This window comes from Triticum dicoccoides, chromosome 7B (assembly GCF_002162155.2).
Source record: "Triticum dicoccoides isolate Atlit2015 ecotype Zavitan chromosome 7B, WEW_v2.0, whole genome shotgun sequence".
In the NCBI taxonomy this organism is placed as follows: domain Eukaryota; kingdom Viridiplantae; phylum Streptophyta; class Magnoliopsida; order Poales; family Poaceae; genus Triticum; species Triticum dicoccoides.
Window position 1 is genome coordinate 520,505,066 of NC_041393.1, and position 15,770 is coordinate 520,520,835.

The window sequence follows — 15,770 nt, forward strand, 5'->3', positions numbered from 1 at the left end:
GATAGATGGGGTGCCTTCAAATCTTGACAAATCTTTGGCAAAAATGGAGGATGAGCTCGAGCAAGGGGAAGAATAGAGGAGAGAAAGGGGAAAACAGAGAGAATGGGCTCCAGCTGGACGAAGGGTTTATATATGGACATTTTTAGTCCCGGCTAGTTATACAAACCAAGACTAAAAGTCTACCAATAGTCCCGGTTACAAATCGTGACTAAAGAGGCTCGTGAGGCCCTAGCTTGACGCAAGTCTGCCACAAACTAAGACTATAGATATAAAATGAATCAGGACCAATGATACCCGGGCCCCCAACCGCTTCTAGCCGTTGGAAGCGGGACTAATGATCACATTAGTCCCGAACCGTAATCAAACCAGGATTAAAGGGGCGGATGAAAGGTTTGTTTTCTACTAGTGTATAACTGTGATGCACCTTTCCGGGCGTATCCTAGAGAGCAACATGGATGGCCTACTGCTGTTGAGAGACGGGCTCCGTTTTTGCGGAAGGGTTACCCAGGCAGAGGACATGCTCTCCGTATAGAGAAGGTCTTTAATTACATGCATGTACACATAAATACACATGCACCAGCAATTCAAACTTGTACTACACAGGTCTGTACGCGTACACCACAATGACACTGCTGCTACTACTACGTACTGTACATACATAGATAATCAGATATCTACTTAAAGCTATATATATACTCTGCCTATAGCGCTATATGGCTGCATGCATGCATGCTATGCTACGCACCGCGGTCCTTCCTGAAGGCGTCGCGGAGGACCTGCATGTCGGCGACCACCCTGTCGCCGCGGCGCTTGATCAGGTAGAAATCGCACAGCGCGCGGCCGGCGACCCTCCACGCGAAGCCGCACCTTTCGACACGCCTTCCTTCGTCGTCGCACCGGCACCGCACCGCGTGCTCGTACACCAGCTGGTAGATCGCGCAGGCCTCCCTGTAAACGGCGAACGGGTGCTTGTGGCTCTCCTCCAGCTCCGCCGTGTCGTACAGCATCTGCATTGCAACCCAACCCAGTTCTCACGAGCCAGTCAGGGAGTCACGACTTTGTTAGCCAGCAGTGGACTGGTCCACGCTTTACCTGCTTGTATTTTTGGTCCAGCTCCCGGAACCTCGCCTTCTTCTCTTCTTTAGAGATTGGGCGATTACGGTCCAATAGCAACGTGCTCGCTGTCCGATACTCGTTGTAACGGGGACCCCACATGTTGCGTTCTTCGGCTACTACTTCCTCGGTGAAGCATGTCAGCGGAGTTATATCTGAAGAACAGAATGGAGACGCGAACTTATGGAGTATCAGAGTCTAAAATTATTTTACCACATTGCTGATGATAGTTGGCATGAAAGTGCTAACTGATCTTACCTTATTTCTAACCAGATTATAAGCTTTATTTATTAATTTATGTTCCCATCTTAACTCCTAGCACAGCCATGCCTAGGGTGCATCTTTCTCACCCAAACACACGCAACTGGAAATGCATAAACAGCAAAAACCATCGGATTCCCACCGCTGTGAATTAATCAGATAGAGATATCTAACTGTTGTAGCTGTATAACAAATTATGCAACTTTATATTCCATCGGATTCGGTCAGGTTATATAGCAAAAATTAACGATGTTTTTTTCTATGCATGTACTCCCTCCGTTCCTAAATATAAGTCTTTTTAGCGATTTCGGAAGGGATTACATACAGATGTACATAGACATACTTTAGAGTGTAGATTCACTCATTTTGCTTCGTATGTAGTCCACATTGAAATCTCTAAAAAGACTTATATTTAGGAACAGAGGGAGTACTAGCCAAGAATTATCATGAAAGAGATCTTGTCCCTATTCTCTCTACTCCGCATACCTGGACTCAGGTGAGTTTCTGCCACAGCACAGCACTACCGAAAGCCCAGAGAGGTGTGCGTCTTCACCCTACAGCCTATACAGAAGTTTGCAAAACGCCTGGCTGGTCACTACTTATCCTCGATAGTCCTACTGTAATGCATCAAACTACGTCACCGATGGCGTTATGCTAAATCCAGAATTTCCATAACTCATAGTTGCCTGATGGCCAGATTCATCTTTGCTTGAAACTGCCTAATTGCTTTGACAGAGATACTTTCAGCACTTGCAAATTCAGTGCAACCAAAGCACGTAGGAGCAAAAGAGAGGGCAGCTGTATACTGGAAACTGGCAACCACCAAACCTAGTTAGGTAAAAATTAATATCATCGAGACACATCAGACATGCATCACAACGGCCCAAAGATTCCACTATCGTGTCGCCGGTTGATTGAGCCTAAATTTGATTTTCTAGCAAATCGAGGAACTAATGGTGAACAGACATTATAACATTACATATAATCTCTCAAAAGCTATTAGCTCAGCACAGATGCCCCTAGTCTGGCTACTGTGCGATTATATAATTGTACTATAAGTTCCACATTTTTTCCTCTGCAATCGTTGCAGATTGTACATATATAACACATGATCGGTAGAAATCAGTTTCAAATGAAAAACATATATGCTAGCTAAATAAGAGGTTATATAGAGAAAACAACTAGAAATATCAACTTACTGATTGGGTGAGCTGCTTCAGGCTGATGCGACTTTGCTAAATCATAGATTTTGCCCAGCACTGATGTGGAAGTGTAGGGAGGTGTAAACCCTTTCCCTTCCATAAAGTGTGGATATACTTCAACCCTCAGATGACGAGGCATAGTGATCTATTTGGAAGATGGATGAAGAAAGAAAGTTTAGCTGAAGTACAATGTATGTAATATACATTTTGTTGCAAATCAAAATGAAACTATTAAGAAAGACAGTTAACGTCCCGGTGATGAAAGCATACAAAGAATCATCCACTGTATGCAGGTTTTTTATGTAACCTACATCGTCACTGTACCTGGATCATCACATATCCAGTCACCAATATTAGCTAAAAGTACACTAGCAAATTGCATCGGTGGTTGATTAACTTTGTGTTGTGTTGTGATTTGAGTTGAGTTGTCATTGTAAGATACCTCCTGCATAGGCCTCTGGGTCCTTTATATAGACGTCTTCTCTTAGAAGAGTAAGGTGTGATCTCTGATTTGGGCTTAGATGGAGCCAACTAAGGGAAAATCTCCTTATAGTTGGTTTAAGTGCCAGATCCATAAGGAACATGACCTATCCATGCCAAGTCTTCCCTGTTACGACAGGATAGGGGTGTTCCAGAACCCCCTGGGCCACATGTACAGATACGTCATCATCATATGCATTGCACAGTACTACCTCCGTCCTGTTTTATTGGTCCGCTTAGTATTTTGTGTCAAATTTTGACCAAGGATTTAATTAACAAAATGTTAATGCATGTCACAAAAAATAGTATCATCGGAAACTATGTTCAAATACGAATCCAACGATATAATTTTCTATGGCATGCATTGACCTTTTGTCATTTAAATGTATGGTCAAATTTTGACACAAAATACGAAGAGGACCAATAAACCAGGACGGAAGTAGTATTTATATCGATTTTTTCTACCATACATCATCCACGAGTTCATATCATGGTTGTGAATAAGGGTAGCAGTAGTAGGGATAGAAAATTATAGAGGATAGGGATTAGCAACTGGAAGGGAGGGTTGTTACATTCTTTTTCTTAATCCCAAAATACTAGCTACCTTTTTTATAGAGGGCTTTGATCAATTTCCTTATATCCCAACTCAAGTACTCAACTAAATAAATAATTGGACTGGAACACAATTAAAGTCCATCCTTACTAACTCATCACCACTAATTCCGTAACACATAACGTTTTTGGATGTTTAATCCCATACCAGCAGGTGAACAGTAAAAATCACAGTAACTATAGTGTATATCGACACAGGATTTCAAACCTTGTTCCCACTTTTCGGGGCATCCAGAGCCTCATAGTAAATGTCAACCAATTCAAGCATCTTAGCCTTTATCGACTCCCATTCTTTTTTGTCTTCTTGAACTTCACATGTCAGTAGCCGATCCATATATACCAGCCAACAATCTGCAGCTGCACCCAGCACATAACTGAAGGAAGGAACAATCTCAAACAACGTTAGACCACATAACTTGCATAGCTCATATATAATACAGGGTCTACAAAATGGTCATGGCAAAACTAGAAAACTACAACATGCTGAGCAGATGTAATATCAAAATATATGTGATGTTATCTGTAAACAAATAACCAATACTTTTTTTACTGGACACTGTAAATATAGGACATAATATTTTGAAACGGTAGCATATGTCAAAACTGTTCCTTTTCTCTTAACAAATTTATCTATAACTAGAACTTAATGTATGATTATGATGTAAAGTTCTTAATAACAATGATCTTGGTCCAAGAAGGTATGATGATGGTAATTTAATATGTGGTAGAATCTTATTGTTCAGCTTCATGCACTAGCCAACGCAACCAAAAGTCTGAACTGATGGAAAGGGCTAGGCAATCCACATATACACTTCAACACCCCGTCTCATGTGTGACGCGGGAAGTCAACACGTGAATAGAACACCCCCTCTCACGTGTGACGCGGGAAGTCAACACGTGAATAGAACACCCCCTCTCACGTGTGACGCGGGAAGTAAACACGTGAATAGACCGAGGTATGGCTCAAGAGGCCTATACGTGGACATAAGAGGAGGGCAGCAGCAATTTTTGAATAAACTGCGAAAGCCAGGACTTGAACACAAGACCTTAGGCTCTGATACCATGTTAAGCTTCATGCACTAGCCAACGCAACCAAAAGTCCGAACTGATGGAAAGGGCTAGGCAATCCACATATACACTTCAACACTTATTAATCATAATTGACTTCATTATAGATGTACACATGTCGATTTGTATGATCTTCGCCACATGACCTGGATCCTGTCAGTTTATGTCCAGACTTGGTAAATGAGACAACCATTGTATATTAAAAATACAATTTAGGTAACTCGAACAATATTTTAGGTATTTTGGCCTTAAATTATGACACCTCAAAATTTCGATGGCCTTTCAATGTCAAGACGCTCTGCGGGCTTAGATGCATAACAGAAATAGCAGATTTAAGTGCCCATGCAAAAAAAAATAAGGATTACGAGTAAATAATACCTTGGTGTAAACCTAATTCTAAAAAATTCACGGAATAAAATGTGTTCCAGCTTGGATTCATCATAATCCTGAGGCTTCTCTTGTTTAGCCTTCCTTGGAGGGTTTCTTGGATCCCATGGTTCCGATGGTTTGAAGTACTTCAGTAACTGAAAAGGTCATTTTAATGATAGTTACAATTCTGTGCAGAGTATGATGTCACCAAAAGTCCAAAACAATTTGGTGCCAAATGTATTGAGTATCATGCACCACCCAAAAGCCCAGCATTTATACTTCAACACTCTCCCTCAAGTCGGACTCTCTGATGCCTAAGACAATAAGACGTGAACTGCAAGTGAGCTGTATGTTCTGTCGAAAGAAAGATACGAGTCAAGTCTTGAACTCAAGACCTCTTGGCTTTGATACCATATTTAGAACCAACCAGTGCAGCCAAAAGCTCATGGTGACAGGGAAAGATGGGCAGTTTACTTAACAAAATGATGCTTCAAAGATACACTAAAAAATTCTGAAAACACAACGCAAGGTACTTATATTTTAGAATAAAAAAAGGTAACCCTGAAGGACACAAAACCTAATTTGTATCATTAACTGAGTTAAAAAGAAGTCAAGACATTTGGATCAAATGTACCTTTCTGTTAAAAATACCAGGAAAGATTATAGGAACAAATGAGTAGTAAATATAGGCTATATCCTGAATGATGCAACTTTCAGAAACAATATTAGCTATGTGATGTTATATTTATCCACTAGATGGTAACGTTTAAATATCATTGTTTTATTTTGAAGTGAGACAAAAATATGCATTTTATATAATTTGCAGAAACCCTGTATAAATAAAATCAGCAATGCGTGTAGTAAGTAGGAACGGAATTCAACTTGCAGAAACCCTGTATAAAGAAAATAAGCAATGCATCCCAAATTCCATGCTCTAGGAATAGATGAAATATATACTCCGTAATAAACTAGTGTGCAATATGCTCCAAAGGATTATGTTTGTTAGCAAGGATAGCAAAAATAAACAGTTCACTGCAACATGTCAGAAACAATGACCGACCTGTGGGTTTCTCGAGACCCAGTACATGTCACCATCAAAATCACCACCTGCCATCTCATCAGCTAGAGATCGTGGTCCAGAAACAGGAAAAAGAATAGCATATTTGGAGTCTCCCACGAAATCCTGTATAGCCTCACTATATGTGGCTGTCAAGACATGTACATCACCAAAATGCAGCCCAGGATGTCTATAGACAAGAACCTCTCCAGAAATGGGGCCATGGTCCCTGTTTGATGAGACATAATTAGTAATAAAAGGAACAGACGAACACTTCAACCTTCTAATTCCCTTCAAAAGGATGGTATGGTCTATAATTAAATCTAGAACATTACCAAAGTCTAGAAGTCTCACATATTTTGTGCCCTGGCAATATGTAATTAGTCACACATACTTAATCCAGCATGAAAACATATCATCCACCAAGATCAGACCATGCATTTATTAAAACCATGTTCTAACCAGTCTAAATAAAAAAGGTACATCCTGAAGTTGTTGCTTCCTTGTCAGACATTCTTCTTTAAGGGCAGGATGATCATAGAACTATTGAAGGACTTGAAAAAAATCAAATTGATGTACGAAGTGTGTTCTTTAATGCATTCATGAAACAAAAGCATAAACCTCTAGTCCATATGAAAGTGCATAGTTGCATACACCAACTAGTTCACCTAAAAGCTTAAGCTAGATGATGAAGAACAGTGATCAACATACTTACAGTCACACTCATGTCTAGGCTCCTTCAAGCCTAAAATATGGACTAGAGTGAAGTCAGTGAACTGCAATTATAGTTCTTAAAACTTAGTTACTAAGGATTTGAACTAACACCCCTCGATCCTGGTCCTGGTACACGTTGAGTTGCAAGCACCAGCTAGTTCATCCAAAATATTATTATTTTTTATGGGAGAGGGGGTGGGTGTGGAAAGGTCATCCAAAAGTCTAAGCTGACCAGAAAAGGTGAGCAATATACCAATACTTAAAGTCTAAGCTAAATTTCAATACATTACCTAACGACTCACTGGTTTACAAACAGAAACAAAATAATGTTTAAGTTCTGCATTCCCCTTCTACAACAAATTGTAACATGATAAACAGATCAAGAGAAACCAATATCCTGTTTATGTAAAATTACAAGATTATGGCAGTCGGAAAAATTGAAAAGCATAAGGAAGAGATAAAGGAAAGACCGAGCAATAGAAAGGATATGGTGGGTTACTGGACCACTTACAATATCACACAGACTTCATGGGGCTTTAGTGTCCCTGTAGGATCTGTTGTGCCCATCAGATAATAACACTGATCGACAGGGAGCCTACCTTGTTTGAATCCTTCTCTTTCCTCTTTGGTCATTGTCGTAAGCTGGTGCTGTAAGTATGCCTCATCTTCTGGTCGAATTCCAGAAAGGATCATCCGTGCAGACATTAAATCATCCATGTCACCGTGGTTAAATGCAACTGTAAGGGGGATCACATTAATAGAAATTGCAAGTGAAGGCATAACTGCCACTAGATAAATGCATACTTGAGATGTTAAAAGTAACAAATTCCTAAACATCAAAGAAATGCAGCATATCCCATATTTATAGCAAAATGCAGCATAATTACGTGCTCCATTCATGATATTTCAAATTAACCTTCAAGGGAATCTCTAGTTTTATGGCGAGCTTTCTCAACATCTTTTAGTGCCTTCCCTAGAAGCTCCATAAAATAATCCGCTGGAACCCCTCCATATTGAAGCAGCGTGATTAAAAACCTTGAAGTCAATGCCCTTTTGGGTCGGTTGCTGGAAAAATGTTGTGAAGTGCCAACAAAAGGCAAGAATTTCATTAGCTGTAGAGAATGCTCAGAAAAATATCTCAACATTTATCAAAACCGTAGCACTACCACTACAAAGAAATTAACTCTGTGACTTCAGCTACCAAACTGATTCACAGAAAGCTTAATCAGTTAGTTAAGCATGGGTGACCTTAATAATACTATAAAATCGAAGACAAAACATGTACCAAGTAAAGAACTGCCTTTCACAGTTTCATGGGAACTTTCCCAGTTCTTGCTAAAACCAAAGTAGTTTAATGATCGCATCTAAAATTCTAAATTATGGCCTATGCAAGATATCCCCCCTACTCATATACTCAAATCTAGTAAATGCATATCCAGGTTACTTACCTCGTTGAAACAATTTCCAGTGAGTTGAAGGAGTGCCCACCTGATAAACTAGGATCTGAGTTTACTTTTATCATTGATGGTCGTATATGGATAGTCCTCTCAGGAAGCTGCAATACATAAGAAATATATTCTTAAAAAATGGTAAGAAAAGTTCAAAATTTGACCGACATAAAGTGAACAAAAATGATGTAAAAGAAAACCAATAATTGATGTGATTGCTCAATTATATTACTAGTATTGGATTCTCAGGCTGTCATTAACTCATGGTATTGTGTAAGTTGTGGGCCAGAAGTGTTGAACGTGCGGGAAAAGGTACCACCAACAAAATGGCAGATGGGAAAGATAGGAAATGAAGGTAATGTTTCCATGCAACCATTTGTTCACTAGAACTGCTAATCTGCTAAGAGCATGGCTAATAGTATAGCCAATTGATGGCCATATGATGCTGTCATGTCATTTATAGACATCATACATAGTCAATCATATGATGAAGTTGGCTATTATACTAGTCCTTTGTTCCAGCCTCTCGCATTCTCTTTCTCCATATTTATTACATTTGCCTAGGAGCATGTGTAGAGGTGAGCTCTTGCATGAGAAACCACTCCCCTCATTTTTTCTTGTCTTTCTCCTCCATATAGACAAAAGTGTCACGTAAGCGGGCTATAAGCCCCTTATTATACTTGCTCTAAACGATAACACTCCAACGACAATAAACTCAAGCCATTCATGATAAATATATACCTTTCTAACAACAAGAAGGGTTCCCTTTACAGCAAGTCCATTATAGAACATACGGACCTGCATAAGAAGAGGCTAGAGAGAGGAAGGGGAAGAGCAATACACTGTTTAGTTATCTAATGGAGCATTTGAAAAATAACAGAGAAAAGATCATGATATTGTTTACTCCACAGATTACATGATCATCGATGTCAAATTGATCCTCCTTTGAATCCACACTATCCTGTGTAAGTTATAATATAGAATTGAATAATAGTACCAAAATAATTAATAAGAAAACTAAAAAGTGAAAAGCAGGGTTAGCTAGAAATAGCAAGCAACAATTTTGATAACTATTAGCTATTTCCAAAACATGATTTTGGGGTAAAGTTAACCACTAACACCTATTTGTTAGTCGAGTCCACAAATTTCTCATCGCATCTTAAATCTGTCGTTCTTTTAAACAATAATGTGATGGACTTGATGTTGTAGCATGATATATTGCAAGTTTGCAACCAATGGTAACATCATATGGTGTATCACAATCTACGGATGATGTGTTTGCTGATCTAACATGGTCGACATGCCAGGTTGTTTAAGTTCAGTATGAGATTAAACAAGCAGAGGGACACAATCATCTAGGATCTAGTGGAGACAAGTCTTATCAAAGTACAGAACGTTATGTTCCACTACTAACACAAGTGTCCATATTATTAAGCTCATTAGGATGTGTGCCATATTATTAAGCTCATTAGGGTGAAAAGTTCAGTGCCGTCCAACCCATAATGGATGCTTTAGGTGAGTTGCAAAGTAAAATAAGGTACCACCAATCTTTTCCACAACTGAGAGAACAATTGGTGTGACCGATGATATTGGCTGCCAATGAGCTTCCACTATAATCAGTGCCCGAGTGCAGAATGCATTCTATGGAGAACTTAAAGCATAGCATGGTGAAACAGCTAAAAGTTTCAAACCGCACTGATTCAAAATTCAAATTTACTATGTGTCAAGTTTGTATTACTAAAAGGAGCTGTGCCATGTGTGTATCCAAGTTTTCTTTTGGCATATCAAAATTTGCCCAAATGAGTTATCATTATCTTCACAAAACCATAACCTTCAGAGACCTAATATATAGTTCAAATATGGTAAGTGAGAAATAAAAAAAAACATATTTTCTGACAAGATGCACAATGGGGTGTTGAAATATACTGCCCGCCTCTCTCCATCAGTTCGGACTTTTGGAGCAACTGGCCGGAGCATGAATTCAATATGGGGGACGGGGAAGCACACACTCACGTCATGTATCCTCAAAAGGTTCCCCTTAAATACATCTGTAGGGCATTTCTTAGCTAAATCTTCTGATATTAGGCCAGTCCCGTCAGTGTGGATCAAAGCCTCCCTATGCTTGAGAACAATGCTTCCGTTTTTATCCTGAAATATTTCATTGAGTATACAAGATAACAATATATTCTAGTAGCAAGCCAAAACATCAAAGGAAAGAGATAGTAACCTTGCAAGGTACATCATCAACAATTACAACGTCAATTTTTGATAGGGCTTCACCATCGAGTAGTGTAATAGTTTTGGACAATACCAAACCAAACCTGTCATTCCCATAAACCAACTATATAAATTTACCCTCCAAAAGAGAGTGGCTACAACCACAGACAATGACAAAAAGTGAAACAACATCTTATGTTCATCTCCATCGTATAAGGCATTGTAAAATCCATGCGCAGTAATATTTGGAGAACTGAAAGAAACAAGCAAAAAAGAGAAGTGGGCAATGACTTGCACCAAATGTATCGCCAAATATAGTCAAACTTCATGTTTTCACAGTGTGGCACCTCGTTTTTGGTTATTCTGTAAGTAGTCCAATGCAGAAAGCAAGAGCACAAGATTTACCAACAAGTAACAACATGAGATATCCTAGAATTTATGATTAAACGTATGCATTATTAGTGATACTGGGTAGCAAAAGTACATAAGATTGCTAACCTGGCCACATATTTTGCCACACTGGGGACAGTGTGTACGTGCATAAAAAGCTTGCGGGCATCACCAATTGTTCTCTTGGAGAGGATATAAGGCACACCCTTGTCCCAGTCACACTCGGTGCGAACAAAGTAGCACCTAACAGTAGAAGTGCATTTCTTGTTTCTCTCTTTCTTTTTTTCCGCTTTTATTCTCCTTTCCCTCCCTCCATCTTTGTAAACTGACAATAAAGGCATACCAGTCAAGACCATGATACAACTGAATCAATTTGTAGTTATAAATGACGAATGACCTTTTTTACAAAGATATAGTAGCACTAACAGTACAGAAATTTTCCGTGCTGACTTGATCCATAGATCTGTGCTCTCACCAGATGCTGGGGACAGCATTGAGAAGTCGGTGCCGTTTTCAGCATGATATTCTTTGCAGGATGTCAGGAACTCAGGAATTAAATTTTTGGAAGGTTGAGAAAGGGCAAAAGAATCAGAGACGAGGGATTATCTTTTTGCTTCACTACTGGAATCGCCACCTATGCTGAGTGCCAAAAACACTCGGCAAAGGGCCTAAAACCCTCAGCAAAGGCTTTGCCGAGAGTTGCACTCGGCAAAGGCTACCCGGCGTACACCTCTCAGGCAAACAGGAATTTGCCGAGAGCCAGAACACGGGCACTCGGCAAACTCTTTCGCCGAGTGACAAACAGTTCGCATCGGCAAAATAAAGGGACTCACATACAACAGACGGAAACGGAGGTTGCCACATGGTCTCTTTGCCGAGAGGCCGAGAGTGGCTCTCGGCAAAGCTAGCCAATAGGAAGCTGTCACGTGGCAACCACCTGACAAGCAGGTCCCACAATATACGCCGAGCGTAGCTTTGCCGAGAGCGGCTCTTGGCAAAGTTAGGGAATAGGGAACAGCCATGTGGCGAGGACCTGACAGGCGGGACTAGGGGTGGGCATATTAACCAAGAACCGTTGCACCGAACCAAAAGAATCGGGACCGAAACCGAATGGAACAGAACCGAAAAGTGTGGTTCCTATTTCGGTTATTAAATATATAGAACCGAAATTTATTCTCTAATTTCGGTTTTAACACTTGGTTAACCGAAAAGACCTAATAACCCGAAACTACAGACCACGCCTCACACCTCCTTTTTTTCTGTTGAGAAATACGCCATGCACCTCCTGCATTCTCTGCCCCCGCTGTCCTAGGCCAATTGGCCCAGCTAGCCCAACACGGCAGCTCCAAGTCTCTCTATGCCTTTTTCACTTATCTCAGTTTAGCACCACTCAAAAAAAAAAACTTATCTCAGTTTAGCCACGTACACGTCTGGTATGGCCCAAAAAGTGTAGCAATCGGCCCATGCAAAAAATTTGACCAAGTAGTACGTCAGCTTGTGGTTTAGTACCACATCGGATAGCCACTGAGAAAGGAAGCGTAAGAAAGACTATAAAAGGTACTAGGTAGCTAGCCATTTGTTTCAAGTGCCTGCTCGTACCAAAACGTGCGGAGGTAGACTAAGGAAGAAAATGTATTCTTGCGCATGAAGTTCGGATCTATTCGGTTGGAACCGATGAAAGAACCGATTGTTCGGTTCCAAGAAAATTCGGTTACCTAATTCTGCAGGAGCCGATCGTCTGCAATTTTCAACAAACCGATAAACTTTGTGACCTGGAAAACCGAACCGATCGGTCCGGTTAGACCGAATGCCCACGCCTAGGCGGGACCCACACCATATGCCGAGAGCTCACTTTGCCAAGAGAGACGCCACTTGGCAAGCATCTGACAGGTGGAGCCCACAACATACACCGAGCACTATCTTTACCGAGAGCAACGCTCGGCAAAGCCAGCCAGTAGGAAATAGCCACGTGTCCACTACCTTACAAGCGGATCCCACGCCTTATGCCGAGCCACAACTTTGCCGACAACCACGCTTGGCAAAGCAAGCCAATAGGAAACAGCCACGTGTCAACCACCTGATTGTCGGGTCCCAGAACATACGCCGAGTATTGCCTTTGCCGAGAAATCAGCCCGGAAGATACTTTCCGACGTCAAGCACACGATACAAGGCCGTGATGCAATGTCAGACGCTCAATGACAAGGGGCTTAAGACCAACTTGCAAGACCAACTTGGAGAGAGAAGAATACTTGTCGATGGTAAGTGACAACATTGCTTGCTAGTACTTTGAGTCATCTGCCGCTTGTTACATGCATTAGTCAATGATTCGATTATGTCTGACTAGGTGAAGGAACCCTTGATCAAGGAAGATTGTTGGTAAGCCCTGGTTGACATGTGGTGTGACCCAGCATGGCAGGCGCAACATGTGGAGAAGGGGAACGATTGCGCAAAAATGCCAGGCCCAGCACATGTCCAGGAGAGCCGCAACCTAACCACTTTGAAGCAACACATGGTATGTGGAATAAGATGTTAACTTTTCACGGTGCATCTCCGTTCATTAAGCTTGATGGTTACTCTTGCAGGAGGCGGAGCTTGGTCGCCCGGTCTGCATCCTAGAGGCCTGGAAAGAAGGCCACAAGGGGAAGGATGGCGTCGAGTTCTGCAGCCTGTCGGCGAAGGAGAGGTACGGGACCTTCAAAGAGGTCTTCCAGGAGGTGGGTAGGACGCCGAACCTACGTCCAAGCCACTTGATCCTGAGTTGCTCATCATTGCTGGCGAGGGGAAGGGCCATGACCGCCACCTCCTTGCATCGCAAGCTCCATGAGATACGCGCGCCGAGCACAAGCTCAACTCCGTCCATGCGGAGTCGCCCAACCGCCGCGTCACATGAGATCACACGTCTCAAGGTTAGCATCATATCCATTCATTTGTCCATGCCTCGAAATAGCACCCTTGCAACCTATATGAGCCTAATGCCATATTACAGGCTTTATCGGACCAACGGGCTGCTGAAGTGGATCAAAGGCAGCAAGCTGAGCAAAGGCGGCAGGCTGAGGAGAGAAGAGAGAAGTAACGAACAGAAATGAACAAAGGTTCAAATTGCTCGAGAAAAAACTAGAGGTAGAACATTCTCTAAATTTGGCCCCATTCATTATATAGCGATGAATAATGCTCACATGACTCTAATCTTGTAGGCTCCTAAAAAATCTCAAGGCAGTGGAAACAATGCCCCTCCTCCTCTTCCTCCTCCTCCTCCTCCTCCTCCAAAAGGTTAACCCCATGGAAACAATGCCCCTCCTCCTCCTCAAGGCGGTGTATGAAGATGTGAACTTCTGTGTGATGTGCATGTGTTTTGCAAGATGTGAACTTCAATGAATTAACCCTGTGTATGAATATGTGAACTTGTGTGTGATGTGCTCGAGCAATTTTTTTGCTCTATGAACTTGTATGAAACAATGGCCTATGTGAACTAGTTTGAGTTACCTTATGTGAACTAGTTTGGGTTATGACTACGTGTGTGTTGTGTTGCTCGAGGAATTTCTAGGGAGCTCCTAGCTCCCACATTCATTTGATATGATAACATTTGTTGCACTAAAGATATAGACAGAATATGTATCTAGTTGTTTTCAGTTGCAGGGATTAGATAAGAAATAGCTTCACAACAGAAGCAATGGGACATATTACCGAGAGCAACACTCGGAAACACTCACTTTCACGAGCGTCGCTCTCGAAAAAGGGGTCGCCTAAGCACTTTAACTACTGTAGTGGTTTTCTTTTCCGAGGGACGCTCTCGTAAAAGAATGGCACTCCAGTAGAGACATTCCTTTCCGAGGGACACTCTCAAAAAAGAATGGCTCGTCAACACTCCATCTGTGGCATTCTTTTCCGAGGGCGGTGGCTCTCGGTAAAAGTACCTCTGACATGTGGGCCAATGGGTCCCACCGATCAGTTTCAAAGCTATCAGTCAACAGTGGTATGCCGAGCGCAGCTCTTGGCAAAGGTATCAGTCAACTGAGTGTCATATTATTGTTTTTAAAAATTTAACAAATAATTTGAATGTTTCTGTGACAGGTTTTTAAGCGAGCGAAACATCATGGCTCTTGATATAGATAGCAGAAAGTGACGGTGCCGTCAGTTGCGAACGGGCATGCCATGTGGCTTCTCTTTGCCGTGTGGTACTCTCGGCGTCTGTGTCGTTTGCCGAACGTAGTTTGTTCGCCGTGATTCTATGTCAGCAACGTCATCTAGTTGCCGTGAAGCCATGGTTGCCGAGTGTGGCCCTCGGCGTCTGTACGTTTGCCGAGTGCCCATGGTTTGGCTCTCGGCGAAGAGCCGAACACCCGACGTATAGGAAAATTCCAGTAGTGCTTGGACTAAAAGGCACGATTCTTTTTGGCTTAAATAGCACATATAGGACTCAACAGGACTGAACTCAAACTCAAAAACTTAATGCACTATGACTACTACATGGACACCATGTAGTAAACTTACCAAAAAAACAGAAGGCCGTATAGCATACATTTTGGATTGATCATGTATTGTGTGATTTCTCTTTGCCATGCTTAATTCTCTTGGTCCTTAGTACCATAGCATGTATGCCATCTTGTCTCACATATGGTATAGTAGATTTTATTAATAACTGTGGACAAACCAGGAGTAAACTGAAGAGCTGACCGAGATAGTGAGATATGATAGGGCCAAGGTTGTTTAGCTTTACTTGCCCACGGGATTTCTAGTGTATACTAGCACGACCCATCTAGTTTGTGAAGGATTAAGCTAGCCCTTTGCGTAGCTAGCTTATCTGCGACGTGTCCGCTCCCCCGCCGCCGTCGGCCCCCT

The 15,770-nt window shown here is 41.7% G+C and overlaps 1 protein-coding gene across 1 annotated transcript in view; it reads right to left on the reverse strand.

The window, feature by feature from the left end:
• Nucleotides 1-548: 548 nt before the first annotated feature.
• LOC119341251 (probable RNA-dependent RNA polymerase 3) overlaps nt 549-15,770 on the reverse strand; it is a 26,213-nt gene continuing 10,991 nt past the window's right edge. The window contains exons 6-19 of the mRNA XM_037613119.1: nt 11,040-11,256; nt 10,552-10,645; nt 10,338-10,472; nt 9,241-9,285; nt 9,066-9,137; nt 8,325-8,431; nt 7,793-7,941; nt 7,388-7,613; nt 6,166-6,391; nt 5,115-5,260; nt 3,877-4,042; nt 2,574-2,721; nt 1,093-1,268; nt 549-1,007 (exon numbers count right to left, since the gene is read on the reverse strand). Coding sequence (XP_037469016.1) covers nt 738-1,007; nt 1,093-1,268; nt 2,574-2,721; nt 3,877-4,042; nt 5,115-5,260; nt 6,166-6,391; nt 7,388-7,613; nt 7,793-7,941; nt 8,325-8,431; nt 9,066-9,137; nt 9,241-9,285; nt 10,338-10,472; nt 10,552-10,645; nt 11,040-11,256 — 2,177 coding nt within the window. The 3' untranslated portion in view covers nt 549-737. The remainder of the gene's footprint in view (nt 1,008-1,092; nt 1,269-2,573; nt 2,722-3,876; nt 4,043-5,114; nt 5,261-6,165; nt 6,392-7,387; nt 7,614-7,792; nt 7,942-8,324; nt 8,432-9,065; nt 9,138-9,240; nt 9,286-10,337; nt 10,473-10,551; nt 10,646-11,039; nt 11,257-15,770) is intronic.